General features: G+C 44.3%; 5 protein-coding genes and 1 long non-coding RNA gene across 8 annotated transcripts; 2 read left to right on the plus strand and 4 right to left on the minus strand.

Annotated features, from left to right (window-relative positions):
- The first annotated feature begins 7,769 nt into the window (after positions 1 to 7,769).
- Positions 7,770 to 9,444, plus strand: LOC127303515 (uncharacterized). Its single transcript, XM_051334240.2, has 4 exons — positions 7,770 to 8,603; positions 8,675 to 8,917; positions 9,004 to 9,259; positions 9,332 to 9,444. Exons 1-4 carry the CDS (start codon positions 7,770 to 7,772, stop codon positions 9,442 to 9,444), a joined length of 1,446 nt encoding a protein of 481 aa, XP_051190200.2.
- A 984-nt stretch (positions 9,445 to 10,428) lies between these two features.
- Positions 10,429 to 11,218, plus strand: LOC127304771 (uncharacterized). The gene is made up of 3 exons (XR_011745978.1): positions 10,429 to 10,671; positions 10,771 to 10,846; positions 10,918 to 11,218. It is a non-coding gene; the product is annotated as an uncharacterized lncRNA (long non-coding RNA).
- Positions 11,219 to 11,940: 722 nt separating this feature from the next.
- Positions 11,941 to 14,060, minus strand: LOC127299714 (uncharacterized). The gene is made up of 8 exons (XM_051329741.2): positions 13,935 to 14,060; positions 13,696 to 13,794; positions 13,427 to 13,601; positions 13,141 to 13,336; positions 12,969 to 13,067; positions 12,621 to 12,877; positions 12,450 to 12,525; positions 11,941 to 12,368 (listed from the first exon to the last, which is right to left on the minus strand). Exons 1-8 carry the CDS (start codon positions 13,939 to 13,941, stop codon positions 12,222 to 12,224), a joined length of 1,056 nt encoding a protein of 351 aa, XP_051185701.1. The 5' UTR covers positions 13,942 to 14,060; the 3' UTR covers positions 11,941 to 12,221.
- A 24-nt stretch (positions 14,061 to 14,084) lies between these two features.
- On the minus strand, positions 14,085 to 16,997 carry LOC127299713 (uncharacterized). Of its 2 annotated transcripts, none has more exons than XM_051329740.2 (7): positions 16,398 to 16,997; positions 15,449 to 16,240; positions 15,182 to 15,334; positions 14,848 to 15,072; positions 14,498 to 14,762; positions 14,332 to 14,409; positions 14,085 to 14,239 (listed from the first exon to the last, which is right to left on the minus strand). In XM_051329740.2, the coding sequence occupies exons 2-7, from the start codon at positions 16,238 to 16,240 to the stop codon at positions 14,085 to 14,087; spliced, it is 1,668 nt and encodes a 555-aa protein (XP_051185700.1). In that variant the 5' UTR covers positions 16,398 to 16,997. The 2 variants fall into 2 exon arrangements, with proteins under 2 accessions (XP_051185700.1, XP_051185699.1); XM_051329739.2 differs by having other exon boundaries at positions 14,323 to 14,409.
- A 59-nt stretch (positions 16,998 to 17,056) lies between these two features.
- On the minus strand, positions 17,057 to 17,893 carry LOC127299715 (uncharacterized). Of its 2 annotated transcripts, none has more exons than XM_051329744.2 (4): positions 17,753 to 17,893; positions 17,605 to 17,670; positions 17,412 to 17,486; positions 17,057 to 17,307 (listed from the first exon to the last, which is right to left on the minus strand). In XM_051329744.2, the coding sequence occupies exons 1-4, from the start codon at positions 17,858 to 17,860 to the stop codon at positions 17,287 to 17,289; spliced, it is 270 nt and encodes an 89-aa protein (XP_051185704.1). In that variant the 5' UTR covers positions 17,861 to 17,893; the 3' UTR covers positions 17,057 to 17,286. The 2 variants fall into 2 exon arrangements, with proteins under 2 accessions (XP_051185704.1, XP_051185702.1); XM_051329742.2 differs by having other exon boundaries at positions 17,060 to 17,323.
- Positions 17,894 to 18,025: 132 nt separating this feature from the next.
- On the minus strand, positions 18,026 to 21,876 carry LOC127299712 (protein FAR1-RELATED SEQUENCE 11). The gene is given in 7 exon segments (XM_051329738.2): positions 18,026 to 18,919; positions 19,004 to 19,291; positions 19,367 to 19,824; positions 19,926 to 20,616; positions 20,696 to 20,960; positions 21,050 to 21,229; positions 21,717 to 21,876. Coding segments are annotated over 7 exon segments (2,691 nt in total). The 5' UTR covers positions 21,758 to 21,876; the 3' UTR covers positions 18,026 to 18,151.
- Positions 21,877 to 27,435: the final 5,559 nt, after the last annotated feature.

Raw genomic sequence — 27,435 nt, forward strand, 5'->3', positions numbered from 1 at the left:
GAGATATCGGTGAACAGACAAGCGGGGAGAGCGATTTACCCAGGTTCGGGGCCCTCGATGAGGTAAAACCCTTACTGCCTGCATGTCTGATCTTGATTATGAGAATATTGGGTTACAATGGGGTGCCAAAGGTTTCGGCTGTGATCTCGTCAACATGCTAAGTGCTACGGCGACCTAGCTCTAGACTTCTGGTGGCTAAAGTTGCTAAGATTGATCATAGATTTGTAGGTCCATTTTTTATGTTTTTATTATTATTACTAGGCAGCACATGTGTTTGCCCGTCCAGTGAAACTCGGAAGAAGAGAGATCGCACGGGAGGAGACGATGGGAGAGCAGTCACGGGGCCCGTCTTATTTATGGTGTCTCCCCTTTTTCCGGTGATGATGTTGACAGTTGTGCGGTTTCTCAGTGCGCAAGAGGTGCGAGCGAGCGAGCGAGGCCGAGAATGAGAGTGATGTTTTTTTTGTGAGAGGGACAACGGAAGGATCCTGAAGGACCCAGAGACTTCCGATACGCATCATGATGCGTCTTCTCTTGAAAAAGAAGATGGCTGGGAGTTTGCGTACCTACCGCACGTGACTTGTGCTCACTGAAGTGTGGGACCTCACGCATGGGAACCACACGTAAGTGACAGACATGTTGCTCTAATAACTCGGGTGATTATTATACTGTATTATTACAAAGTTTCCTATGGATCCTTCTTAGTCACTCCAAAATGAAGCTTTTGGGAGGTTTTTGAAATTTCCATGTTTCAAACCCAAAACCCACTTCTCTTCATGCTTAAATTCATAAGACAAAGTTTAGGGTTAGGGGGTTGATACGTCTCCGACGTATCGATAATTTCTTATGTTCCATGCCACATTATTGATGATACCTACATGTTTTATGCATACTTTATGTCATATTTATGCATTTTCCGGCACTAACCTATTAACGAGATGCCGAAGAGCCAGTTGCTGTTTTCTGCTGTTTTTGGTTTCAGAAATCCTAGTAAGGAAATATTCTCGGAATTGGACGAAATCAACGCCCAGGGGCCTATTTTCACACGAAGCTTCCAGAAGACCGGAGAGCTGACGAAGTGGGGCCACGTGGTGGCCAGACGATAGGGCGGCGCGGCCCAGCCCTTGGCCGCGCCGGCCTATCATCTGGGCCCCTCGTGATGCCCCTTGACCTGCCCTTCCACCTACAAATAGCCTTCGTCGCGAAACCCCCAGTACCGAGAGCCACGATACGGAAAACCTTCCAGAGACGCCGCCGCCGCCAATCCCATCTCGGGGGATTCAGGAGATCGCCTCAGGCACACTGTCGGAGAGAGGAATCATCTCCCGGAGGACTCTTCACCGCCATGGTCGCCTCCGGAGTGATGAGTGAGTAGTTCACCCCTAGACTATGGGTCCATAGCAGTAGCTAGATGGTCGTCTTCTCCTAATTATGCTTCATTGTCAGGTCTTGTGAGCTGCCTAACATGATCAAGATCATCTATCTGTAATGCTACATGTTGTGTTTGTTGGGATCCGATGGATAGAGAATACTATGTTATGTTGATTATCAATTTATATCTATGTGTTGTTTATGATCTTGCATGCTCTCCGTTGTTAGTAGAGGCTCTGGCCAAGTTTTTGCTAGTAACTCCAAGAGGGAGTATTTATGCTCGATAGTGGGTTCATGCCTCCATTAAATCTGGGACAGTGACAGAAAGTTCTAAGGTTGTGGATGTGCTGTTGCCACTAGGGATAAAACATCGATGCTATGTCTGAGGATGTAGTTATTGATTACATTACGCACCATACTTAATGCAATTGTCTGTTGTTTGCAACTTAATACTGGAAGGGGTTCGGATGATAACCTGAAGGTGGACTTTTTAGGCATAGATGCATGCTGGATAGCGGTCTATGTACTTTGTCTTAATGCCCAATTAAATCTCACTATACTCATCATATCATGTATGTGCATGGTCATGACCTCTCTATTTGTCAATTGCCCAACTGTAATTTGTTCACCCAACATGCTATTTATCTTATGGGAGAGACACCTCTAGTGAACTGTGGACCCCGGTCCATTCTTTTAATTGAATACAATCTACTGAAATACTCGTTCTACTGTTTTCTGCAAACAATCATCATCCACACTATACATCTAATCCTTTGTTACATCAAGCCGGTGAGATTGACAACCTCACTGTTACGTTGGGGCAAAGACTTTGGTTGTGCTGTGCAGGTTCCACGTTGGCGCCGGAATCCCTGGTGTTGTGCCGCACTACACTCGCCGCCATCAACCTTCGACGTGCTTCTTGGCTCCTACAGGTTCGATAAACCTTGGTTTCTTACTGAGGGAAAACTTGCCACTGTACGCATCACACCTTCCTCTTGGGGTTCCCAACGGTCGCGTGCTGTACGCGTATCAAGCAGATTTTATGGCGCCGTTGCCGGGGAGATCAAGACACGCTGCAAGGGGAGTCTCCACATCCAATCTCTTTACTTTGTTTTTGTCTTGCTTTATTTTATTTACTTTCTTGTTTGCTGCATTATATCAAAACACACAAAAATTAGTTGCTAGTTTTACTTTATTTACTATCTTGCACTCTATATCAAAAACACAAAAAAAATTAGTTACTTGCACTTTACTTAGTTACTTGCATTCTACTTTTGTTACCATGTCTAGCTCTGCACCTGTTACTTCTTCACCTGAAGAATTAGTCTTCACTTTTAAACAAGGGGATGAGGAGAGTTTTAAAGATGCTTGGTCCAGAATTTTTACTTCTTATCGTAAAGCTGAACCTCAAATGACTCTAAGTTTGCTCCTTAGTAACTTTTATTTTGGTCTTATGATTCGCTATAGATATGCCTTGGATGCTGTAGTGGGAGGAGATTTCCTTCATCGCAATGGGGATCAAGCTTTTAATGCCATAAAGAAGTTGGTTGCATCACATGATTTAGCTAATAACTTTGATTCAGCCCTTAATAGCATTTATAATAGATTAAACACTCTTGAGACAAGTGCATCTCGCTTGAATGAAAATTATAGATATGTTCGTAACCGTCTTGATCAAGTTTTAGTGAAATCTAAACCTTCATTATGGGACTCTACTATTAAAATTGTTATCGGTGATCATGCTCTTCATGCCAATTGTGATATTATGTCTGAATTTTGCCTTATGCCTAAGAGTATTCATGAATCTTTGACACTTTGGGGATTCGTTGAAGGGGGAGAAGGAATAGCTCTTATTGATAACTCTGTTATAATTCCTAAGGGAATAGCTGCGGGTGTGCATACAACCATCCTTGGAAGAACAATATCCATCGATTATCTTGTTATTGAATGTGTAGGAACAGGACAAATCACACTCGGAAGATCCCTGCTGAAACTATTGGGAGCAGTCATAGATGTGGGAGAAGGCACCCTGAAATTCACCTCTACACCGGGGGGTAGACATGTATTTCCTAAATCAAAGAGTAAGAAAAAGAACAAGAAGTGTAAGTGTAAAGCCCAAGGTAATGTTAATGCATCATCTCTTGATAACACTTGATATACACTTTCTGCGCCTAGCTGAAAGGCGTTAAAGAAAAGCGCTTATGGGAGACAACCCATGTTTTTACTACAACAATTTTATTTTATATTTGAGTCTTGGAAGTTGTTACTACTATAGCAACCTCTCCTTATCTTATTTTGTTGCATAGTTGTGCCAAGTAAAGTCGTTGATAGTAAGGTTCATACTAGATTTGGATTACTGCGCAGAAACAGATTTCTTTTCTGTCACGAATCTGGGCAAAATTCTCTGTAGGTAACTCAGAAAATTATGCCAATTTACGTGAGTGATCCTCAGATATGTACGCAACTTTCATTCAATTTGAGCATTTTCATTTGAGCAAGTCTCATGCCTCAATAAAATTCGTCTTTACGAACTGTTCTGTTTTGATAGATTCAGCCTTTTATTTCGCATTGCCTATTTTGATATGCTCGATGGATTTTTCAATTCCATTAACTTTCAGTAGCTTTGTGCAATGTCCAGAAGTGTTAAGAATGATTATGTCACCTCTGAACATGTAAATTTTGATTGTGCACTAACCCTCTGATGAGTTGTTTTGAGTTTGGTGTGGAGGAAGTTTTCAAGGATCAAGAGAGGGAGATGATACAATATGATCAAGGAGAGTGAAAGCTCTAAGCTTGGGGATGCCCCGGTGGTTCAGCCCTGCATATTTCAAGAAGACTCAAGCGTCTAAGCTTGGGGATGCCCAAGGCATCCCCTTCTTCATCGACAACATTATCAGGTTCCTCTAGTGAAACTATATTTTTATTCCATCACATCTTAGGTACTTTGCTTGGAGCGTCGGTTTGTTTTTGTTTTTGTTTTGTTTGAATAAAATGGATCCTAGCATTCATTGTGTGGGAGAGAGACACGCTCCGCTGTTGCATATGGACAAATATGTCCTTAGGCTTTACAAATAGTATTCATGGCGAAGGTTGAATCTTCTTTGTTAAATTGTTATATGGTTGGAATCGGGAAATGCTACATGTAGTAATTGGTAAAATGTCTTGGATAATTTGATACTTGGCAATTTTTGTGCTCATGTTTAAGCTCTTGCATCATATACTTTGCACCTATTAATGAAGAAATACATAGAGCTTGCTAAAATTTGGTTTGCATAATTGGTCTCTCTAAAGTCTAGATAATTTCTAGTAAGGATTGAACAACAAGGAAGACGATGTAGAGTCTTATAATGTTTACAATATGTCTTTTATGTGAGTTTTGCTGCACCGGTTCATCCTTGTGTTTGTTTCAAATAACCTTGCTAGCCTAAAACCTTGTATCGAGAGGGAATACTTCTCATGCATCCAAAATCCTTGAGCCAACCACTATGCCATTTGTGTCCACCATACCTACCTACTACATGGTATTTCTCCGCCATTCCAAAGTAAATTGCTTGAGTGCTACCTTTAAATTTCTATCCTCTACATTTACAATATATAGCTCATGGGACAAATAGCCTAAAAACTATTGTGGTATTGAATATGTACTTATGCACTTTATCTCTTATTAAGTTGCTTGTTGTGCAATAACCATGTTCCTGGGGACGCCATCAACTACTCTTTGTTGAATATCATGTGAGTTGCTATGCATGTCCGTCTTGTCTGAAGTAAGGGCGATTTACCACTAGTTGAATGGTTAGAGCATGCATAATGTTAGAGAAGAACATTTGGCCGCTAACTAAAGCCATGAATCATGGTGGAAGTTTCAGTTTTGGACAAATATCCTCAATCTCAAATGAGAAAATTAATTGTTGTTAAATGCTTATGCATTAAAGAGGAGTCCATTATCTGTTGTCTATGTTGTCCCGGTATAGATGTCTAAGTTGAGAATAAACAAAAGCGAGAAATCCAATGCGAGCTTTCTCCTTAGACCTTTATACAGGCGGCATAGAGGTACCCCTTTGTGACACTTGGTTAAAACATATGTATTGCGATGATAATCCAGGTAATCCGAGCTAATTAGGACAAGGTGCGGGCACTATTAGTATACTATGCATGAGGCTTGCAACTTGTAGGACATAATTTTCATGATACATATGCTTTATTACGACCGTTGACAAAATTGTTTCTTGTTTTCAAAACCAAAGCTCTAGCACAAATATAGCAATCAATGCTTCCCTCTCACTACAAGGAGAACCATCGTATAGCAACACATACTTTGCAACCTCTTACGTATGCGTTGTTAGAATTTAACATAGATACCGATATAGGCGTTGCAAGTTGTATCTGTTGTCAAATAGTAGATAAATAGGCTACACACGAAAAATTGGGTTACCTCCTCCCGCGCTTTAGAAATTTTCCTTTGGCGCTAAGAGTGGATAGGCACGACAATTTGTTTGGGAATTTGGATCGTGAGTGGCCCCATATACCCAGGCAGTTTTTCTCCTCCCATCTCCTTCCTTCCCCGCAGACTTCTCATCTCCTCATCTCCTGTGATGCTGCATGTTCGTCTCCTCCTTCCGCCGCAAATCCAATCTCTCCTAATACAGGCTAGTTCTATCCCTAAAGCGCCCAGATCTCACATCCTCTCCACATCAGGTCTCCGTTCCTACCTCTACATCCTGTATCGACTTTCAGGGAAATATCATCCGCCAAACCCTAGATCGTTGACCATGCACCGGCGATCAAAATGGCGAGGCCGCGAGTTTGAACAATGAAGACACGATGGAGATCCGGCAATCCAGGTTTCGTTTTGTTCATGTCCTCTCTGATTTTCCCTTTGGTTGAGGCGTTTAACACTTTTTCCATGATTTTTTTTGCATCGTGCTGCATCGCCTGACATGGCTACTCATTAGATGGGGTGAGCCCGAGAATTGCGATGGAGCTCACAGGGACTCCGCCCACCCGTATCCGTCCGTCCAGACCGCAGCATCACACCATACGTTATATGTACCCGGTTTTTATACAGATACTTGTTTATTCGGTATGTATCATATTCCCACCGTATAGAGAAACACACTTATTGCGCGGACCTACACACACTGACGTCAGCATTGAAATTCCGCACCACCCCTCATCAATATGTGTATGCCGGTTTTGATTTTTTATTGTGCTTCCGTCTTCCTCTGCACTCTTCCCCTCTCCACACCCCGGCCCCCATTGCTGATCTCGTCCCAAGCTCTAGCTCCAACACGCAGCTGTCCTGGGCTGTTCGATCTCGCACCCGAGCAATGGTGTCGTCGTCCTCCTCCGCTGCCCCAGCAGGCGGCACTCACCAGGATGACATCGCCCCCTCCCTCTCATCCGATGCCCTAGATGCAATCGAGGCGTCACTGTCTGGTTCATATCAGGCACTGCAAAGAACCCAGGCAGGCATTTCTACAAGTGCGAGTACCATGGGGTATGTATCTTTATAGATATAGATCCCTCTGCATCTTTTATTAGATTTTTCAAACATGATTTTTTCTCCAGCATTTTTTTCCTAAGCTATGCTTCTTGGTATCAGACACCTATATGCAACTTCTGGAGGTGGGAGGACAAGTACATCGAATACATCATCGCACGTTGGGGACACATCTTCTCGCCGGCTCCTCCGCACGCCGGCTTCGACGAGCTAAAGGCCCCACTAATACAGAACCAGGGCGATATCAAGAACATCAAGTGGATGCTCATGGGCTGGATGGTTGTGGTCGTCGCCCTCCTGGCGGCCAAGTACTAGTGGTACCAGCATACCCGTGTGTGGATTAGCCACCCATTACCGAGTTTAGTTAGCAACCCTTTAATCTAATTCCCAATGTAATCGGGAAGTAAACTCCCCTTAGTGGATGCAAGTGTTCACCATCTAGCAAGCTGTTAGGTACTAATTAGCATGACAGTGTTCAACTTACTGTAGTCTGGACAGATGTAACCTTTATGAAATCAATAAAATTGTTATCTACTTTTTTCTCATAACTCCATTGTATTAATACAAAGCGTTCCTTTACACTCCACCCTGTGCTCACCCCCTCACCCCCCCACACTCACTCATTGCCCCCTTCCCAGCTTCAAGCCAATCCACATCTCGGTCCTCATCTCCCAGAGCCTGGCTGGGACACCGAGGTAAATCTGAGTTCATCTCAGCTTCTTCGTTTTTGCTGACCTCTGCACCACCAGATCCATACTTTACCATTGCAGCCGTGCTCAGATCACTTTAACCCTTATATATGCATATGTGTTTTTCAGTGACGGCTGCTCTCCGCACAGGAATGGACGCAACTGAAGAACTCAACGACGATGCGGCTTTCTATGCGCTCGCATACTGCATGTATGATCTGCCCTTCACCAACTTCACGCACCTCGCTCGTAAGGTTTTGTCAGTTATATCCCAGTTTACTGAGTATAAGAAATTTCTTGTTGAACAGACTGGGTTTGCTGGCATACTAAAGTTGCCACAGATTACTAGGCTGAACCTTAGATTTAGCAAATGGCTCCTGCAGAAAATAGATGTAGGCAACAGATCAATAGTTTTTGGTGAAAATCCAACTAGGCAGATAAGGTTCTTTGCCGCTGATGTCCACAAGGTTTTTGGTATACCATGTGGACCACGCGATATCCACGCACCTGAATCACAATGCTCTCCCAACACTATTAAATTCATTAGAACTGCTCTTGGGATGAATGACAAGGGTAACCAGATTCTGAAGGTCTCTGAAAGTGTTATAGCTAGGCCGCTGGACGAGCACACATCCAGCAACCTAGAGAAAGATTGTTTTAAAATCGCATTTGTCATTTTTTTGATGGGACACTTGCTTGCACCATCCACGAAGCACGACAACAGATCAATAGACTTCTGGGGTGCACTAGCCAATACAGACAACATCCAAGATTTCAACTGGTGTGAGTATGTCCTGCAAGATTTGTTCGCCGCCGTCAGAACTGTCAAGGATGACATTGCGAAAAACCGCACCAGTACCCACCTATACGGCTGCCATCTGTGGGCACAGGTTTTCTACCTCGACAACCTTGAACTAGGAATTTTTAACCTCCGACATTCAGTCATGCCCCGTGTAGCTGCATTCGACGACACACAGATGAGGCGAATGATACTGCAGTGCTCAACAACAATAAACGGTGTGGAGCAATGGAGTTGTGCAACCGTAAGTTCAAGTTAAATATTTGCAAACCTAACCTTTCCCATATGTAATGGAATAACAGACTCACATAACAGGTCCGGGATGCATCGCAAATATGCTATACGAGGGCCATATTTGATTCCCCTCCAGACCAGATCACTCCTACCATTTCCAGAAGCAGGCCGCCTGTGTTTCCTCACCCTACAGCAACACTAACCGGAGAGCACAGATCTCAAACTTGTTCGGCACAAACCAAGCCGTCCCCGACAATTCCAAGCACGCATCTGCTAACAGCTTCCGACTACGCCAACTACATGAAAGCTACATACCCACTCCTGGTAAGAATTCATTGCATACAACTTACCACATCAAACAACTGCCTGTATCTTTAACTGTAAAATATGTGCCTGTTCCTAACCCGCAGGCATCGAGTGAGCTGGGTATCATTCTCAAGCAGCACAATGCTCTCGATGTCCAGCAAGCAAATGCCGCCAGGAACAACAGCATAAACGAGAGCACACGCTTCCTTGACAAATTGGTTGAAGTACTATCAGCTACATGCATTTGCTGCAGCCTCCGCTCCCTGCCCTGCTTAGTGCAGCAGAGACCTCAGGATTCCCACTCAAACTCCTCAGCGAGCAATTTGTTCAGACGCAGGCTCGACCAAGCTGATTCTGATGGTACTACAACATTTTTTTCGTAACAATTTGTCGAGCACACATTTTATCAAAGCCTCATACTTTTGTTCACAGCTGACAGCTCATCGACAAGGAGCACAAAGAGGTGCAAGCACAGAGGACCTGCTGACACCGCGCCACAGAAAGATAAACAAGAAATGCAAACAGGCAAGGACACTCTGGCTTAGGCTCCAGGAACTGCTGATGCAAGGAACATTTATGTTTTCATACAGGTAATCTTTTGGATCCACCGCTTAGTACTGATCCATTTTCCCACATGTACAGAGCAGGCAGAGTCTGATTCATCATACCTCACACCAAATGACAAGATCATTCGCCACAAAAGTACAAGGGATGGCAAGATTAAAAACTGGGCTAGCGCTGTGCGCGACTCAATCCTGATGTATAATGACGACACAAGCACACCTCGAGATGCAGTTTTGATAGGCCAGACTGCAGAACCTCCTACCAAGGCGTGTGCTGAACACACGCACTACGTGATTGATCACTGGAGTGCATTGGCCGATGTCGAGTACCAAACAATAGCACAGCAAGACAAGTTGTCCTTTCTGGTCATGTCAATCCCGACAACAGACTGTCCAAGGTATGTGTGCTTGTCTACATTTGTTGCATCCCAGATGACAGATTGTTGCGACCATACCAAGAACTGACAATACATTTTTCGTGCCTCCTGCTTAGGCTGTTCATGTGTCACCCACACCCCAGGTTCATCTCAATGACGGTAAAATCCATCACGGACCAACTGGTTGGACACACATGTCTTGAACACGAGCTTTGCTGCCTCATTATCCGCCGTCTACGACAGGTTGACACGACAGTTTTCTATACTACCACCGAGGGAGAATGGCGCCACTGGTTCGAAGTTGATTTTTCGGCAAGTCATCTGCTCACTCCATTTTTCATATCATATAACCTGTCACATCTGACCAACATTGAGCTCAGTTCACACGTGTACTCAATTTCTTTCAGACAACCATCCTAACAGGCGACAAGGCGTGGGACATTAAATCTGTGCAGGACCAGTTTCTCGGCGCCGGGTTTCCGTATAACATTGCACTATGCCGCATGGTACGCCCATCATAACAGACATTATAATTGAATCTCCATTGTGAACAACCTTATAACATATACTTGCATATCCAGTTCCACGTCCCAGTAGTTCTAGCGACCGGATGGTGTATTTACTCGTGGGACATGCAAAAGAAAATCATACATATATTTGACCCGGTGGCACCAACACTACCCGACGATTATGCACAAATCCATGAAGCCATCGCGGATAAGATCCACATAGCATTGTTCACGTGCTTTCTGAAGTTTTTTGACAACTGGCACGTCGGCTGTACCAACTGGGCAAAGCAATTCCCAGTTGTTACCTCATCCATATTTAGCAAGTAAGCACGCGCTCCCTGATTTCGAGCCCCGACAAAGTCGATTGAAACCAGCAACTAACTGACCAGAGTTGGATTGTTTTTTCCGTAATCTAATAACAGATCGGAGAGTGGGATCTGCATCCTTCATTTTGGCAGGCATTTCAACGGTTCTTCGCTTGAGCAGCAGCTGACAAATGTGAGCTAACAACCCCAACCCCTTCATACAGTTTGCTTAAAACTATAAAATAACCCACATCCATGTATCAGGATTCGATCATCCGCGAGAAGGGATTATTCCTCCATCAGCTGATGAAGCTTGATGGCAACCTTATAGAGGTCCCAACTGGAATCAAGTCCATCATATCGTCTCCTTAGCGACCACACGGCACCAGCATTCATAAGTGTAGTAGTCAGATATGAGTTGTTGACCTGCCCCCAGTGGATGTTATAAGTTTCTATCAGAAAATAACACACTGAAGTTGTGATTGTTCTTTCTTAGATGTGCACTAATTTGTTTCCACCGAAGAGGTACTGCAAAAACCGTCGAAACAAGCACAATTTCTGTTCAGAAGGGTGAACCTTACTCCAGTTTACTTGCCAATAGATAATTTAGATATCGTTTAGCAATTATGTGCATGTCAACCCGAACCCCACACAAATTTGCTTGCTGCAGCAAATGTCTTCGTTTCGAACTTGAAAACATTCACCCCCAAAATTGTATTTACTAAAACCGAAGCCACCTAGGGAGCTACGGTGTAAGCAGGATCAGCTGGCGGGCTGAACACATACAAAATAGTCGAAAAAGTTATGCAAAAAACCAGACAGGGCTTAACAGCAGATCACCTAGGAAATTTGGGGCTTTTGGTCAGAAAATCAACAATTCTCATTTGGGGTGCACCTTAACCTGTTAAAAAATGACAAGACCTGTCTCATTTTGTATTCTCAACAAGTAAAAATAGACGCCATATTTAGATTTTTGTTGAATGACAAATGACTAAAGTATTCCCATTCACTGCGGCAATCGTTCGACGTGCGAAACTTTGCAAATTAACCCGCAAATTACACAACTAACGGTACCGCCAATTCGGATGTTATGTTGTATATCACAATATATTTGACTCAGCCAACTCAGACTTGTCCTAACACAAAACTTGTACCTGCACCAAAAATCCTTATTGTACTTTCCGCTTTTCCAAATGACCATAACATGAAAATCTAACCGACCACCGTACACAAAGTATCGAGTTAGATATGAACCACACGGACCGTTGATTCGAGCCCTCCCACCGTGCAGGTGCATCTTTTCCGCAAACCTTGCATTACAACATGCCACATAGTCCAAACTGCATTTGCAAAGTAAGCTACTTGAAAAAAGAAACATTTAGACCGTCTCGGCAAACAACCAACAGACACCACCATCACATAATATAAGTCGATAGATATTGTCACAACCAAATTATAGGTCATATTACAGACATACTGGTAGAACAGAGAGTGCGATTATTTATGGAATTCAAATATAGCAAACCAGCTGCTAGTTCAAGCAACATGACTACTGGAGTTCAGTTTCTTCAAGCTGCAAACGGCTCTGCACCCGAGCTCAAAGTCGCCGTATCCTCGACCTCTGGATTTTTCACATTCTCAGGAGGGTGCCCAACATTGCCAGGCATGTTCAGCACCATGTTAGCCAACCGCAGCTTCATGCCATACAGGTCAGCCTACCACCCAAGGACACACATGTTAGCAAACCGGTCTAGAAATACATACACACTATCCAATTAGAAAAAATGTAAACTTACATTCCGCAGTGGCCTTCGAACGCACACACCATCGAAGTACATCATGTAGTGTATCACATACAACACTGCATCGGCACTGCAAAATGAACATGTCAATCCGGTGCTTCATATAACACTTTTTGCTTGTAGGTTCTAATTGAGGTGACATGTGCTAGAACAGGGATATGGTACCTTGCGATGGGCTCGTTTAGATATTCATGGCAAACAAACTTCCACTTCGATTGATCCACTTCCCAACCATCGAAGCAAGATTCTATGCAATCAGCCATGCCCTGAAGCAACTTGTCACATATATCAAAGTGGATGGATTCAAGAAGCTCCCTCCCACATGTGCACCTCTTCGGATCAAACACATGCAGGGTCTCACACTCGAAGTCAAACCCGTACAGGACCATGAGCCCGCTGCTTGTCATCCTGGGTACCCAAACCTGCATGTGGTAGTGAAGGTTACTACAAGTATCCTTTTTGTATCAGGTGCATATTTTTCTCTCCACTTCAAATAACCAGAAATGTACTCACCATTTGGCACGTCTCGACGTTATATCTTATAGCTGCCCCAACAAACATGTCCCTCATCCTTCTGTCTTCAAGACAATCACAGCCACCCATCACTTCCTCCTGTAAACAGTAAGTTAGACATCGACACACCGCTTGCTATGTATAACTTACTGACAATGAAGTCTGAACTTACTGCCCATTCGAGAGGCATCGGATGCCTCCACCTCGTCAGGTCTCCCTCACTATGCCATGTATTCTCCCCATCTGCCAACATCCTAGTCACAGCAATGTAACCCTTCTTCCCTAGGCAACCATACCTATGGAACTCCGTCAGCATGTCAAATCCAGACATCTTAAGAAGTGTTGGTGTCAGGTGTATAACCCAGAGCCTGGAAAGTAGATTTTTTGTTAATCAATAACCTCCAACACATGGATGGCAGATGCTATTGTCGATTATAAACAACAATGGAGTGGCTTACTTCTTCATATCAGCCTGCTTCGCAAATATCATGTTGCGGTACCCCAACTCAGCAACCTTATCTGTCGGTGCTCTGAAACCAACCTCAAGCGAGAAAGGGCACTTTGTCCTTTCAGAAACATTCACCTTCTTTCTCCCGCAAACGACATAATTAATCTCGGCCCTTGCCCTCTTGCCTGTCAACAAAACCATATATTAGACAGACGGCCCCTTAGAATAGCCAAACAGCACGCATAGAACTGCCACAACCACAAGAACACCCGTACTTACACTTCGTTGCTGTGTACACTATCAACTCTTTAGTGTCCGGATCGTACATTGCATCGCTAGTTGACCTTTTCTTAGGTGGCAGCATATTATCAGGTGTGCCTGCAATTCCACCTGATGCGTCAAACAAGTGCATATAATACAGAAAGTGTAGAAATATAGTTTACTCTAGCAACCAAGTTATTGTACTGGCAGAATGCAGTTTACTCCTTCGAAATGAAATCACCGATATAGAAACATACCGCCCATTGGCGATGGCCCACCGTACACAGCTGGCGCCTTGCCCAACTGGCTGGAAACTCTGTCAAATAGCTCTGAACCCGCACTCCTAATCGGGACTGCCCGCAGTGGTGTTGCATTCAGTGTCGGTCCAGACACCACATGGCATTCACTCACCTGAACCCCAGAACTTGTGCTACCACTACCATGAGTAACCTGCACACCACTACACGAGCCAGCAACTCTATGCACCCCTGGTGTGCCGCAAACACACCGCAGCTAGCACCGACCTGGCCCCTCCCATGCACACCGCGAGCCACGGGAGTCCCTGTTAGTTTAATCAACATATAAATTGACGGAAAAATAAACCTAGATAGAAACCACAAATGATTTGTATACAACATAACAAACCTCCATCACCTTGCATGACTGCTCCTGGCATGTCACATATAGGTAGACCGCTACGGACACATGCAGATACCACTCCTGCAGTTGTACCTGCGCGAAAATGAATTTTTTTCACCAGTCAACATCTGTCTGTGCTTATGCCAATCTTTACCCAGGTAGGTGACCATCTACTACTCACCGTCAACAGAACTGTTTATCTTCGCCAGCTTATCTAGGAGTCCAGGTACATACTGGCCGACGCCTCTTTCAACCAGGTGCTCAAGCATCTTCTTGAGATGGAATAACGTTAACCACTCCTCCTTCTTTTCGTGGGCATCTACCTTGTCGATCACATGGGGATCGTTCATCTGGATGTCATCCGATAAAGCAGCATAGAACTTTGATGTCCGCTCCTTGCTCCTTACTTCTTCCGCTGCCATTGCATCCTTGAGCCAATCCTCTGTCTGTAAGAACACACATGATCAACCATTACATCGGGCCAATGAAACATACCTTTTTATGCAGAGTCAATGACACCGAACTACTTACCGATCTAACTAGCTTCGGCACGTCTTCGATGCTAACCTGCAGAACCTGTACATTCCGATGCTCACTGGTTGGTGCTGCCACTGCCGGTATTGTCCCGCTTGCTACACTACCACAGTCCCCGACCCCATGGATGCCAATGCCCATACGGCCCACTGACGGAGCCACACTCCCCAGCCCTATTCTTATGCCCCGTGACTGGATGAGCGGGGCGACACTGAAGTTCCGCTGTGGAAAAATACTCAAGCAACACAACACCAAATGAAAACAATGGTCAATGCACATTACAACCATATGGACATGGACATGAAAGACGGAGGTGTCAGGGGAATTTTACCATGAACATGCCATACACTTTCTCGGTAGCAAGGTTAAGTGTGTCTTGCCTTATCAGCATTGATATACTCGCCGCGCCATACTGCATCACTCTTGGAAGGAGCCCTGGGTTAACTGCATAAGCTCCACCAGCAACATGGTCGAAGTAGAGCACCTGGAATCGACACAAGTGGACTCTGATTAGAAAAATGATCACACAAAAACTATTCAACTGCACACATGGAAAAAAACATCACAAAGAACAAATGTAATGTGGTTTGGGTTATACCTCTAAAGCATATAGGCATCCATACACACTGTGACCCCTGCTCCGGTTAGCCAACTCCTTCTGAACTTGGAACGAACCATCGATGATGCCACGAGCAACATAATTACCCCAGTTTATGTTTCCAAGGTCTGGAATCATGGCCGCAAGGAGATATGCATCACGAGGCACCTGCCACCTCTTACCACCTGGCCTGAAGAAAACAGAAACAGCTAGCATCGCATACGCTAGCTTGAATCTGTTCACATGATACTCATCTGGTTCAGCTGGGTGTTCTTCTTTCACAATACTGACCAGAGCAACCGTGTCAATCTCAGTGTTGCCCAGACTCAGCCCTAGCATCAACCTTGCATCATACACCTCCTCTGCCTCTGGAGGACCGTCTATGTGCTCTAGTTCTACAGATCCACCTTCCTTCAGGCCAAGGATGGAGCTCATGTTCGATCCATTTACAGGAACAGATCTACCATGACCCAACACTAACTTACCATTGTTGGAGTCGACACATTGCAGCAAGAAAAACGAGTGGTCTCGGTTAAAATGCGTGAACATGTCAACCTTAGCAACCCCTGCCAGCCCAATGTCAAATACCGACCCAAGCTCTCTAGCACTCATCTCCTCAGCTGCAAAGGCCATGTCCTTCGCCGAGAAGGCGCTGTTCAAGGTGCTGCGGCCGCACTTCGGCATCCTGCCGATGTCGGCCGGCAAGGTGAACACATCCCCATCGACTACACCGCTAGCCGAACCAGACGATCGCCCGCTGAGACCACCACTAACTGGCCAGGCCCCTTGCATCTACAACAGAACCGAGTTCATGTGTAAGAACACAGACAGGGGATGGGAGTGGGCACTTGACGTACCAGAATACAGGCAATGGCCAGAAAATGCAAGGAAATCAGAAGAGACTGCAAGAAAATGCGACCACCAGATTGGAGAAGCTTCGCTTACTAACCTCCTGCAGTGAAGCAAGCTGGACCAGGCTTCACACCCTCGACCGAGATACAACTCAAGGCGCCGTTCTTCAGCAGGCACGGCTCGACGAAGGGATGAACAGCTCCACTCTTCGCTCTGTCGCCTCGGAAGGTCTCCTTCCTCTTTCTTCCTATCTGAATACAAACTGGCCTGGGGAGGGAGAGGGGGTAAGTAAGGGCCGAATTAATTTTCCCACCATCAACGCTCTGCGTATGCGTCAACTCACCGGCCAGGGAACTAGATTCAGTCTACTCCTTGCGTGCAACTAGCAAGTGTTAGCAAAATGGTAATAAGTACTGACCATTTGTACCTCCTGGTTCACTTCTTATCAGAATACAAGTATTTTTCTTTAATTTTATCTCACACAAAGCAATGCTTATCAAGCAAGGCTCGTTCAATGCAGCGTGCCAAAAACTGACAACGCGCACACACACCGCGACTTTTGCATTTTTGTGTTGCATTTGCACCGTGAGGCCCAACTGGTATGCAAACTGACTACACTTCTTTGCCGTACAGGCCGACTATACCGAGCGGGCCGAGATGGGCAGCTGCGAACTGTTGCACACGCCAGCCAGCACGCCAACTGCTCTTTCATTCCCAATGCAATGCAATTGGTACTATATGTATATAAAACATATTTTATTTATTTATTCAAGCAACCGAGCTGGTTGCATCGTGCAGCCTCATATATAGATTTTAGATTCAGTTACATAAGTTTCTACCAGCTGACGAAACTACTGAATATGGCTACATTTTCATCCGCTTTGATGACCGGCTTGTTGCTTCCCCTCCCGAATCTGCGAGGTTGTTGTAGCAGCTGGAGTCCTCGCTTGAAGCAGTTGATGAGCATGCCGGTGCTGCAGCGTCGCTCATTGCCTCCGCCTCGAATTCTAGCATCAGGTTCCTCTGTAAGTGAAACAATCTTCATTACAAGGAACAAGACGATGCGAGTATAAATAAAACCAGCCCTTTTTAGAGGAACTTTTTTGCTAACCTTGAGGAGCTTGGCGATGACAACCACATCCCCGTCCAGAACACGAACAACCATGGTTTTTGAATCAGCAGAATCCTGTTCCGAGATTCAAAAAAAGATCACAGATGGCCACAAGATTTAGCCGGCGGGTATTGCAATATTGCATAAGTAAAGATTCGAACGAATTTCTTTTTCTCCTTGTTGAGAAACAAACCTCTAGGTCATCATCCCACGCCTCGCTGCTTCCATATGATATCTTCCCTACCACCGAATCCAGACTCTGCATGTGTCTAACTATCAGTTCAGAAATGGCTCGTCTGCATATTCTGCATACAGCTCAAGTGAAAGCTACGAACATTTACCTCGTTGGAACAGGCACGCACGATCACACTCCCAGCTTCCGCCATCGCCGGCAACTGAACCTCAGCTGAAACGCCCACAGGTGCAGCTACCTGATGCATGGAGTCCATTTCTCCTTAGCTTGGTGTGGCTGAGATACTGCCCTGGCTTGGGCAACTTATAGACGGCCGGTCACCAGCTGGGCGGCTACTGGCCAGATTCAAATTTCAAAATTCTAACACACAATCAATGCCTGGCAAATATCATTAAATGCAGTAGATAAAATTCCAGTGAGGTGCATGAAAAAAAGGTTCCATCCATCCAACAGCACAAAATAAAATCATATTACACATGTTTTGGATTAGTTTTAATGCATCACAACTAACATATAAAAATGTATTTCATTTGTCACACGCACACATCTACCCTGTCATGTCTGCAACCGCTGCAAACGGGCTGAAGAGTTGCTTGGAGCAACTTGTTTTCCTATGTCCAGTGATCCCACAGTTGCTGCATTGTGCTTCCTTCCTTGGTTTAACTGGAGTGTCTCCCCTGTCAGGGCAGGTAGTGCTCTTGTGACCTTTCCCCCGGCATATACTACAGAACCTCGATCGTTTGCCCGTTGTCTCGTATGGCGGCTTGTCCCTGGCCGTGCTTGGTTGTCCTCGCTTCAGCCTCCTTTCCTATGGTAATATCACTTCACCTGCGGTGGGAGTAGACGACACTTCTGCATTGTCTTCTGCCACAAGTCCAGTTCCCCCTCCTTCGACAAAGGACCCATCCCCTGAGCAATCATGTCCAGTCCTATGTGATGTTACCACTGTCGTTTTCTTTGTCGACAGTCTAGACTGCCTGGAGTCCAGTGAAGCAGTCATGCTAGCGGATGCCTCTTTCGATTTCTCCAACATGCTCTTCCCATCCTTCACCCCGCACAGCGATGCAGCCTTTGATTTGAGCTCACACAGCCCTGTCATGACACACTCGAAAGAGTCCGGATTACTATCTCCCATGTGCACCAACTCAAGTGCGGTTATATACATAGCAGAGTGTCTGAAGGTCGAGGCTTCAGGTGGGCCCATGTCCTTCTGATAGTGCTTAATATGATCGGGTAGTATGTCCCTAGCATCCACTGTCCACCTTTTTAGGATGTGCCTACTTGGTATTGCGCGGATCCGCAAAAAAATCATAACCTGCGCAGGAACGGGCAAATAAATATGTTAGCATGGTTTTTTTCTGGCAAACAACAACAATTGCCAAACCAGATATCGATTCACCTTAAGGATGTGACAGCACACCATGCCCATGTGCTCAAACCTACCGCACTCGCAAGTAAAATAAGAGCAGTCATCATGCACATCGACAGCAAACCTGCTTTTGTACCAATATTTCATTGCATCTGGGTTTATGTGCGAGGCGACATATTTTCTCTTAGGTTCAATCTCCTCTACCTCGTACGAACCGGCAACAAACAGAACCCTGCCGAACATCTCGAACATTGCCCGCGTGTACACCTTGCTGGCATGCCGCTCGATGGGCAGATTGGATTTTATGACAGCGCCACCCTATAGTACAAAATGAATTAACTGTGAGTGTTTATGATAACTTGCAATTTAACAGATTACATATAGCATTCTCACCAGCCTGGTTCTCTTCTCCTGGAACCCCTCCTCCTGCTCTCGGTCGTATTGCAATTTTCCATATTGTTTCACGAATACATTCATCGGACAGGCGGGGGGCACATAGCTTTTAAGCATGTGGTTCGCGCTCTCGCTCCGTTGCGTGCTTGTCTGTTTTGCACAGAACTTGCCGCTGAAATATGGTTTGGCCCACTTGTTTCTGACCTCATAAGCCTGGATTAGGAATGTATTCGATGCTAACCCATACCTCTCCACGATCTCTTCCCACCCAGTCTCAAATTCCTCCACTGTCAGCATCTCATCAACAAGATTGTGGAAATCCGTCCTGAAATTTGACTTTTTGCTGTAGTGGGTGCCAAGCGACTCCTTCGCTTTCCTCAGAACATGCCATTTGCACCAACGATGGGTCGCTTCCGGCAATACAGTGCTTATGGCAATCTCCATAGCTCTTGCTTGGTCTGCAATGAACATTACATAGTTAGATCGGTTGCTGGATGCATTTTTTTATATATCGCATGCGCATCAAATAATTTTTTAGCACCAGAGGCACAAAACATACCTGTTAGGATTGTTATTGGCTTTTTCCCACCCATCAACCTAACAAATTCCCTGAAAACCCACTCGAAACTCTCAACCGTCTCGTCCCTCATCAACACCCCAGCATACAACACACTCTGGAAGTGGTTGTTCACTCCAACGAACAGCCCAAAGGGCATGTCATACAGGTTTGTTTTGTATGTGGTGTCGAATGTGACAACATCCCCAAAATGGTGGTACTGGAGCTTGCTCCGTCCGTTTGTCCATATCAGGGTGCGTATCCTACTTTCATCATCAACTCGGACCTGGTACGTGAACTCGCTGTCCTTTGCCTTCAGCTCCGAGAACATCTCCATTGTCTTTTTGACGTCGTCGTCTGCCTGTTCTTGACTTATCTTGCCACACAGAGTCCTGAGGCACCTTTTTGTGAATGGGACGTTCTCTAGCCTTCCAAAAAATGTGCCTATGATGCTGTACACCTTGCTGAGGTTGACATTGTTCGCACGCAGTTGAGCGACCAGATCTCTTGTGTACTTGTCAATGTGCCTGTGCGACGGGAAGTGCAGCTTCTCCGCACATGTGTTCAACAGTCTGTGGTTGTGTGTCCCCCTGTACTCACATATGAACCAACCCTGATCATCTGTCCTTAGGAGCCTGACAAGTGTCGGACACTGGCACCGGCTGGACGTAGTGTTCTGCTGCTTTGGCTTACCCTGCATGTTCGGACATTTATGTCAGGTCCAGACTTATGAAAAAATGCCCCGGTTTTAGCATATGCAAAAAACAACTAACCGCGCAAACACATAGCAGCTCTTGCATCGACCTAGTGCCTTTGACATTGTTTCTGCTTTTGCCATACCTTATACCAAACCCAGCCTCCCAAGAATAAAGATTGTAAAAATCGTAAGCTTCCCCGATCAAATCAAATGTCAGCCCTACAGATGGAAGCACCACCGCATCCGCCCCTCGGTCAGCGAAACCTCTAAACGCTTTCTCTAGTGCTGATACACGGTCCGGCGCGATCTCCCGTTCGTCTGGCATCTTGCCATGGCGAGGCCTGCGGGGACAGGATACAAAATAAATTAGCTTATATGCTTACAACATGCGCCATGGATGTGGAAGTTTGTTGTATCTTTTTTGTCGTACCTCCTGGTCCATCCTTGAGTTTCAGACCTAGATGTTGGTCCATGGGCATGAGCAGCTCGGGCGGCACTTTCCAGTTCTGGTACAGGGCTTGGTAGCTCATCCGTATAACTTTCTGAACACTCATGGACCGTGCACAGTGTAATTTTAGTGTTCAGCACAGCTTCGTCGACGTCGAGGGTACTGGGCGCACAAGAAGTGTAAATGAGTCAGCGTACATGTGAAAGGATGCCTCTAACCCCAATTCGGTCTATATCGATTTTTATGATCAACCGTCCATGCTTATTCAGAAACCACAACCTAAACGAGTATTGTCATGCAGCAGACTGAATTACTGGGCAGGATACGGGATGCAATGATCGATCGAACAAATGGATTGGGCTCTATGAAGAAACAGACCATGAATTTGGAACAACACACTTTTTCACTTGACATTAGACAAAATGTTGCTCTGCCTGCTAAATCAAGCACCACGTCTACTGCCATGTATCCCAGCGAAACTAATAATCTCGTGTAGCCAGAAAAACAGGACCAAACTCATCGCGTTCACACATTTTTTGCTTGATTTTTACATGCGTGAGCCATGTATTCCAGTTTCCCCATGCGTGCAGGCAACAGATCTAGGGAAAAAGCCAACAAACAGCAATTTAACCTTGATACCAGAACTCACCGGCAGCCTTCCGTGTGTCCACCCGAGCTGCTCTCTCCCATCGTCATCCTCCTCCCCTAATCCTGCTGTGCGAGGCGGCACCGCCGAATCGCCGCTCAGCTCCGACCTACCGCCGGTGGCCAAGGTGACCCCCGATCTAAGACAGCTTTTCATGAATGGGTAGGCGGCGATGCATTAACTGGTGTGGTTGATTTTCGCGTACCGGACCAGCCCAGATTCTGTCCTGGGCTGTTCTGTGACGTCCAGCTGCGGCCCATTCAATGCGTACGCGTCTGGTATTTGCTAGCCTTTTCCATGTATACCTATTATATCAAAACTTATGCTGGATTTCCACTACTTTGTCCGCGAATCTAAACTTGCCCTCCATCGGCCAGGATACGCGGGGCGCTGGCCGCTGTGAGCCAAAAATTCACGTCCGGGTGAGCCCTCATTGTTCACTGCTGCCTAGCGTTTCGTGCTTGTGCTGCCGCAGATTACGCCAGGACTAAACGTGCTTTGATGACCTCACACCGGACCATCTGCTTTGTTTGGTACACGTATTTTTTGTGTGGCTTGCTTCTTTCGGTTTTGTATCTGATTGAGCAATACGTCTGATTAGCTATCAACCTTTGGTTATTCTGGAACTTTTGTGCATCCTCATGTTCCCAAATGTCGCTTCTTGTCATCAATTATGTTTTGACTTTTTGCTTTTGTGTAATCAGGATTCCCCTAGGTGATCATCAGATACACAAACTAGTTCAATCTGAATCAACGGTGGAGCCAGAAATGCAGCAAGAGAGGTTCTAACTAATGGCATGCAAAATTTTCATTTATACCAGATACTACCATGCCACAGTTTAAGCGGAACGTACTAAATAATAATCTAGTAGTTGTCTTCGTACATGTCCATACAGGTCCATTAGTTCAAGTTGTCGTAGGATGCATGAAAATTATCTTACTGACTTACTGTTTGGCTCTTGGGGACGTGTGATCTCCAACGCAGGCAACCCGCTGCTATGAGGGTCTCGGGATATGAGTTTTTGAACCTAAACTTTGGAAGAAGTTGGGAAGAAAATGGGAAGAAGAATGAGGAAGGCTTGAGTCACGAAACTGATATGTTGCATGTGCATGTTCTTCTCATAAACTCTCAAGCAGGTGTGCAGGAACGGCGTGCTTGCTGCTAGTGGGATTTCTGTTTCTGAGCTTGTTGCTAGTGCTACAGCCCGGGTAGCGCTGGCCGCAACTCCGCCCATGTCCGGAATCATGGCATCTCACAGAGTCATGAATACCTCATTGTGACCAAAATCAATATTCCTATGAGGATTAGTAGGTCAGCACTATTATGCCTTACCACTATTATGATTCGGCCTCACATGATACTAAATGAATATGTCCCATATGCATGATGCAACAATCACACTATCTGATTGTTGTATTTATTCTATACTTCTTGATTTTCTATGCAATGACACTTTGAAATTGCACTTCAGTTTTGGAAATATTACTTATGATTATATAATACATAATCTGCTTTGTACTCCAGAAACTCGGAAATGAAAACATTTTTGGCATTTTTGTTCTCCGAGATAATCCATGGCAAGATCAAATATATGTGAAGCTGACATGCAAGAAGATCATAACCTACTTCATTTATTATGTTGTTGTATGTATAGTAGATTTGACATCTCACACTTATCAGAATGCGTATATATGAACCATAGTCTTAATTTCTCACATTTGACCTTAGTTTCATGCAATTATTTTTTCAACCTCTGATACATGCTTTTTGTTAAGAAGGCAGCTAGAGATCAAGTACTTTGTGTACCTCCTTTTTATATGAGAACTATGAATGCCTGCATAAACCTCAGATGATTTTTCTATAGCCCGGAAAAATTAATGGGAATAGTTATATTTAGTGATGTTGGTATAGTTAATTTGATGGATATCATATCGATCTGTCTCGTGTTGATTACCTACATGTTGTCTAATAGACAAATAAAGTGGAACTCCATTTATTATTAGGCTGGATTTAAAGCCACTGCAAACTTTGCCTAGACACATATGCATGCCAATTACTCGTGCTTCATGACATGTGACTGATCATTTTGTTTATCTAGCTAATTAAAGGGTTTTCACTGCTGTTACATGGATCTCTGATATATGTATCATGGTTACTTGTTTTTTTTCCTATTTCCATTTGTATTAAATCTGAGTGGTTTCTACTTGAGATGTAGGTGAGATCACTGTTCCAGATGCAGGGGTGGCACAAATTATCTTGCATGCTAATTAGGCTTTGGTATGCTACTGAGATGTTTGAAGAGATTTAAGGAGCTTGCAGATGTAACTATAAAAGGTATCATCAACCGAGATTCAGTTCAAAAAATCGAAGGAGATTGACATGAATTTTGCTTAGATTTGTAAATTAGACTTCACCCTTTATTTACATGCATGCCCTGTTTCAGATATGTTCTTCTGACATTTTTTTGCATGGTCAGTAGTAGATCAAGTGCGTACTATAAATTATATATCCATTAAACTATTTTTTTCACACATCTATGCTGAAATGGAACTTTGCTTTTGCAGGCTTAACATATGTGAAGAACTGCTACATTCTGATATCAACTGTATGCAATAGATGACAAAATATTCGAAGGGATATATAGAGAGAGGATTAGTTAGTATATCATACTTAGAAGCAAGACTGTGTAAGATGTGTATTCTTAAGATAATGTCTATGTATCTGATGACGATTCCAATAATAAAAATTTCATTTTTGTTCGTGCAATGCATTCAGACTCTGCGAGTTCAGTCATACGTATCGCATGATGTATATATTATCTTGCCAAGGCAACAAATACTACAATCTCTGAAGCAATCAAACCGCCCAGTTAAGAAAATAAGATTTATTTTTGAGTAAATAATAAAACAATTCCAATTCAATCTGTACCCGATATGTACCAACGGATACAAATGGTTGCTTAACCTCCATTGCCATTTTGCAACGCATGACTCATTGGTTACCAACGCCCATATATGCGTTGCATTACATCTTAGCAACGCCAAAAAACGCAACGCATTTTTAATCGTTGGTAAACCCCCTAGCAACGCCCATATGTGCATTCAGATACATATTCAAGCGTTACTGTAGGGGGGGTTTTGTTGTAGTGTCTGTGAAGGGCCTTTCTTTTACTTTTATGTTGAGTCAGTTTACCTATTTCTCTCCATCTCAAGAAGCAAACACTTGTGTGAACTGTGCATTGATTCCTACATACTTGCATATTGCACTTGTTATATTACTTTACATTGAGAATATCCATGAGATATACATGTTATAAGTTGAAAGCAACCGCTGAAACTTAATCTTCCTTTGTGTTGCTTCAATACCTCTACTTTGAATTATTGCTTTATGAGTTAACTCTTATGCAAGACTTATTGATGCTTGTCTTGAAAGTACTATTCATGAAAAGTCTTTGCTTTATGATTCAGTTGTTTACTCATGTCATTTACCATTGCTTTGATCGCTGCATTCATTACATATGCTTACAATAGTATGATCGAGGTTATGATGGCATGTCACTCCAGAAATTATCTTTGTTATCGTTTACCTACTCGGGACGAATAGGAACTAAGCTTGGGGATGCTGATACGTCTCCGACGTATCGATAATTTCTTATGTTCCATGCCACATTATTGATGATACCTACATGTTTTATGCATACTTTATGTAATATTTATGCATTTTCCGGCACTAACCTATTAACGAGATGCCGAAGAGCCAGTTGTTGTTTTCTGCTGTTTTTGGTTTCAGAAATCCTAGTAAAGAAATATTCTCGGAATTGGACGAAATCAACGCCCAGGGGCCTATTTTGCCACGAAGCTTCCAGAAGACCGAAGATGATACGAAGTGGGGCCACGAGGTGGCGACACAATAGGGCGGCGCGGCCTGGCCCTTGGCCGCGCCGGCCTAGCGTGTGGGGCCCTCGTGTGGCCCACTGACCTATCTCCTCCGCCTACTTATAGCCTTCGTCGTGAAATCCCCAGTACCGAGAGCCACGATACGGAAAACCTTCCAGAGACGCCGCCGCCGCCGCCAATCCCATCTCGGGGGATTCAGGAGATCGCCTCCGGCACCCTGCCGGAGAGGGGAATCATCTCCCGGAGGACTCTTCACCGCCATGATCGCCTCCGGAGTGATGAGTGAGTAGTTCACCCCTGGACTATGGGTCCATAGCAGTAGCTAGATGGTCGTCTTCTCCTAATTATGCTTCATTGTCGGGTCTTGTGAGCTGCCTAACATGATCAAGATCATCTATCTGTAATGCTACATGTTGTGTTTGTTGGGATCCGATGGGTAGAGAATACTATGTTATGTTGATTATCAATTTATATCTATGTGTTGTTTATGATCTTGCATGCTCTCCGTTGTTAGTAGAGGCTCTGGCCAAGTTTTTGCTAGTAACTCCAAGAGGGAGTATTTATGCTCGATAGTGGGTTCATGCCTCCATTAAATCTGGGACAAGGATGTGAAAGTTCTAAGGTTGTGGATGTGCTGTTGCCACTAGGGATAAAACATCGATGCTATGTCCGAGGATGTAGTTATTGATTACATTACGCACCATACTTAATGCAATTGTCTGTTATTTGCAACTTAATACTGGAAGGGGTTCGGATGATAACCTGAAGGTGGACTTTTTAGGCATAGATGCATGCTGGATAGCGGTCTATGTACTTTGTCGTAATGCCCAATTAAATCTAACTATACTCATCATATCATGTATGTGCATGGTCATGCCCTCTCTATTTGTCAATTGCCCAACTGTAATTTGTTCACCCAACATGCTATTTATCTTATGGGAGAGACACCTCTAGTGAACTGTGGACCCCGGTCCATTCTTTTAATCGAATACAATCTACTGCAATACTCGTTCTACTGTTTTCTGCAAACAATCATCATCCACACTATACATCTAATCCTTTGTTACAGCAAGCCGGTGAGATTGACAACCTCACTGTTACGTTGGGGCAAAGTACTTTGGTTGTGCTGTGCAGGTTCCACGTTGGCACCGGAATCCCTGGTGTTGCGCCGCACTACACTCCGCCGCCATCAACCTTCGACGTGCTTCTTGGCTCCTACTGGTTCGATAAACCTTGGTTTCTTACTGAGGGAAAACTTGCCGCTGTACGCATCACACCTTCCTCTTGGGGTTCCCAACGGTCGCGTGTTGTACGCGTATCAGGGGTAGATAGATGATTTTTCTTGTTTGAATATGTCTAAATCTTGTTTATCAACTTGAATGATTACTGTATGACATGACTATGTGCTTGCATTTTTTATTTTTTTATTTTTTTGAATTTTTATGCCCATTTGAATCTTGGTCAAATCCTAGGTTTGACCAAGAGGTAAACAAGTTTAAAACATGAATATGAAAAAGTAAGCCTGTATCCTTCTAAGTCACTCCAAAATGAAGCACTTGGGAGGTTTTTAAAATTTCTATGTTTGAAACCAAAAACCACTTCTCTTCATGCTTGACTTCATAAGACAAAGTTTAGGGCTAGGGGTAGATACATGATTTTTCTGGTTCAAATATGTCTAGATCTTGTTTATCAACTTGAATGCTTACTGTATGACATAAGAAGACTATTTGCTTTGGTTTTTTTATTTTTTTGATTTTTTTGAATTTTTATGCCCATTTGAATTTTGGTCAAATCCTAGGTTTGACCAAGATTGAAACAAGTTAAA

Source organism: Lolium perenne, chromosome 5 (assembly GCF_019359855.2).
Source record: "Lolium perenne isolate Kyuss_39 chromosome 5, Kyuss_2.0, whole genome shotgun sequence".
In the NCBI taxonomy this organism is placed as follows: Eukaryota; Viridiplantae; Streptophyta; class Magnoliopsida; order Poales; family Poaceae; genus Lolium; species Lolium perenne.

Bases quoted from the DNA above. Each gene is read 5' to 3' on its own strand.
- LOC127299714 (XM_051329741.2), bottom strand. The intron at 13,068-13,140 runs GTAAGTTCAGAC...TACTGTTTACAG, and splicing joins CGATGCCTCTCGAATGGGCA to GAGGAAGTGATGGGTGGCTG. The intron at 12,878-12,968 runs GTGAGTACATTT...TACCACATGCAG, and splicing joins ACGTCGAGACGTGCCAAATG to GTTTGGGTACCCAGGATGAC.
- LOC127299713 (XM_051329739.2), bottom strand. From the start codon at position 16,240: ATGCAAGGGGCCTGGCCAGTTAGTGGTGGTCTCAGCGGGCGATCGTCT. The intron at 14,763-14,847 runs GTAAGTAGTTCG...GTGTTCTTACAG, and splicing joins TGCCGAAGCTAGTTAGATCG to ACAGAGGATTGGCTCAAGGA. The intron at 14,240-14,322 runs GTTTGTTATGTT...TTAAACTAACAG, and splicing joins AGTCATGCAAGGTGATGGAG to GGACTCCCGTGGCTCGCGGT.
- LOC127299715 (XM_051329742.2), bottom strand. From the start codon at position 17,860: ATGGACTCCATGCATCAGGTAGCTGCACCTGTGGGCGTTTCAGCTGAG. The intron at 17,487-17,604 runs GTTTGTTTCTCA...ATCTCGGAACAG, and splicing joins CGTGGGATGATGACCTAGAG to GATTCTGCTGATTCAAAAAC. The intron at 17,324-17,411 runs GTTAGCAAAAAA...TTTCACTTACAG, and splicing joins TCATCGCCAAGCTCCTCAAG to AGGAACCTGATGCTAGAATT.
- LOC127303515 (XM_051334240.2), top strand. From the start codon at position 7,770: ATGTATGATCTGCCCTTCACCAACTTCACGCACCTCGCTCGTAAGGTT. The intron at 8,918-9,003 runs GTAAGAATTCAT...CCTAACCCGCAG, and splicing joins AAGCTACATACCCACTCCTG to GCATCGAGTGAGCTGGGTAT. The intron at 9,260-9,331 runs GTACTACAACAT...TTTTGTTCACAG, and splicing joins CGACCAAGCTGATTCTGATG to CTGACAGCTCATCGACAAGG.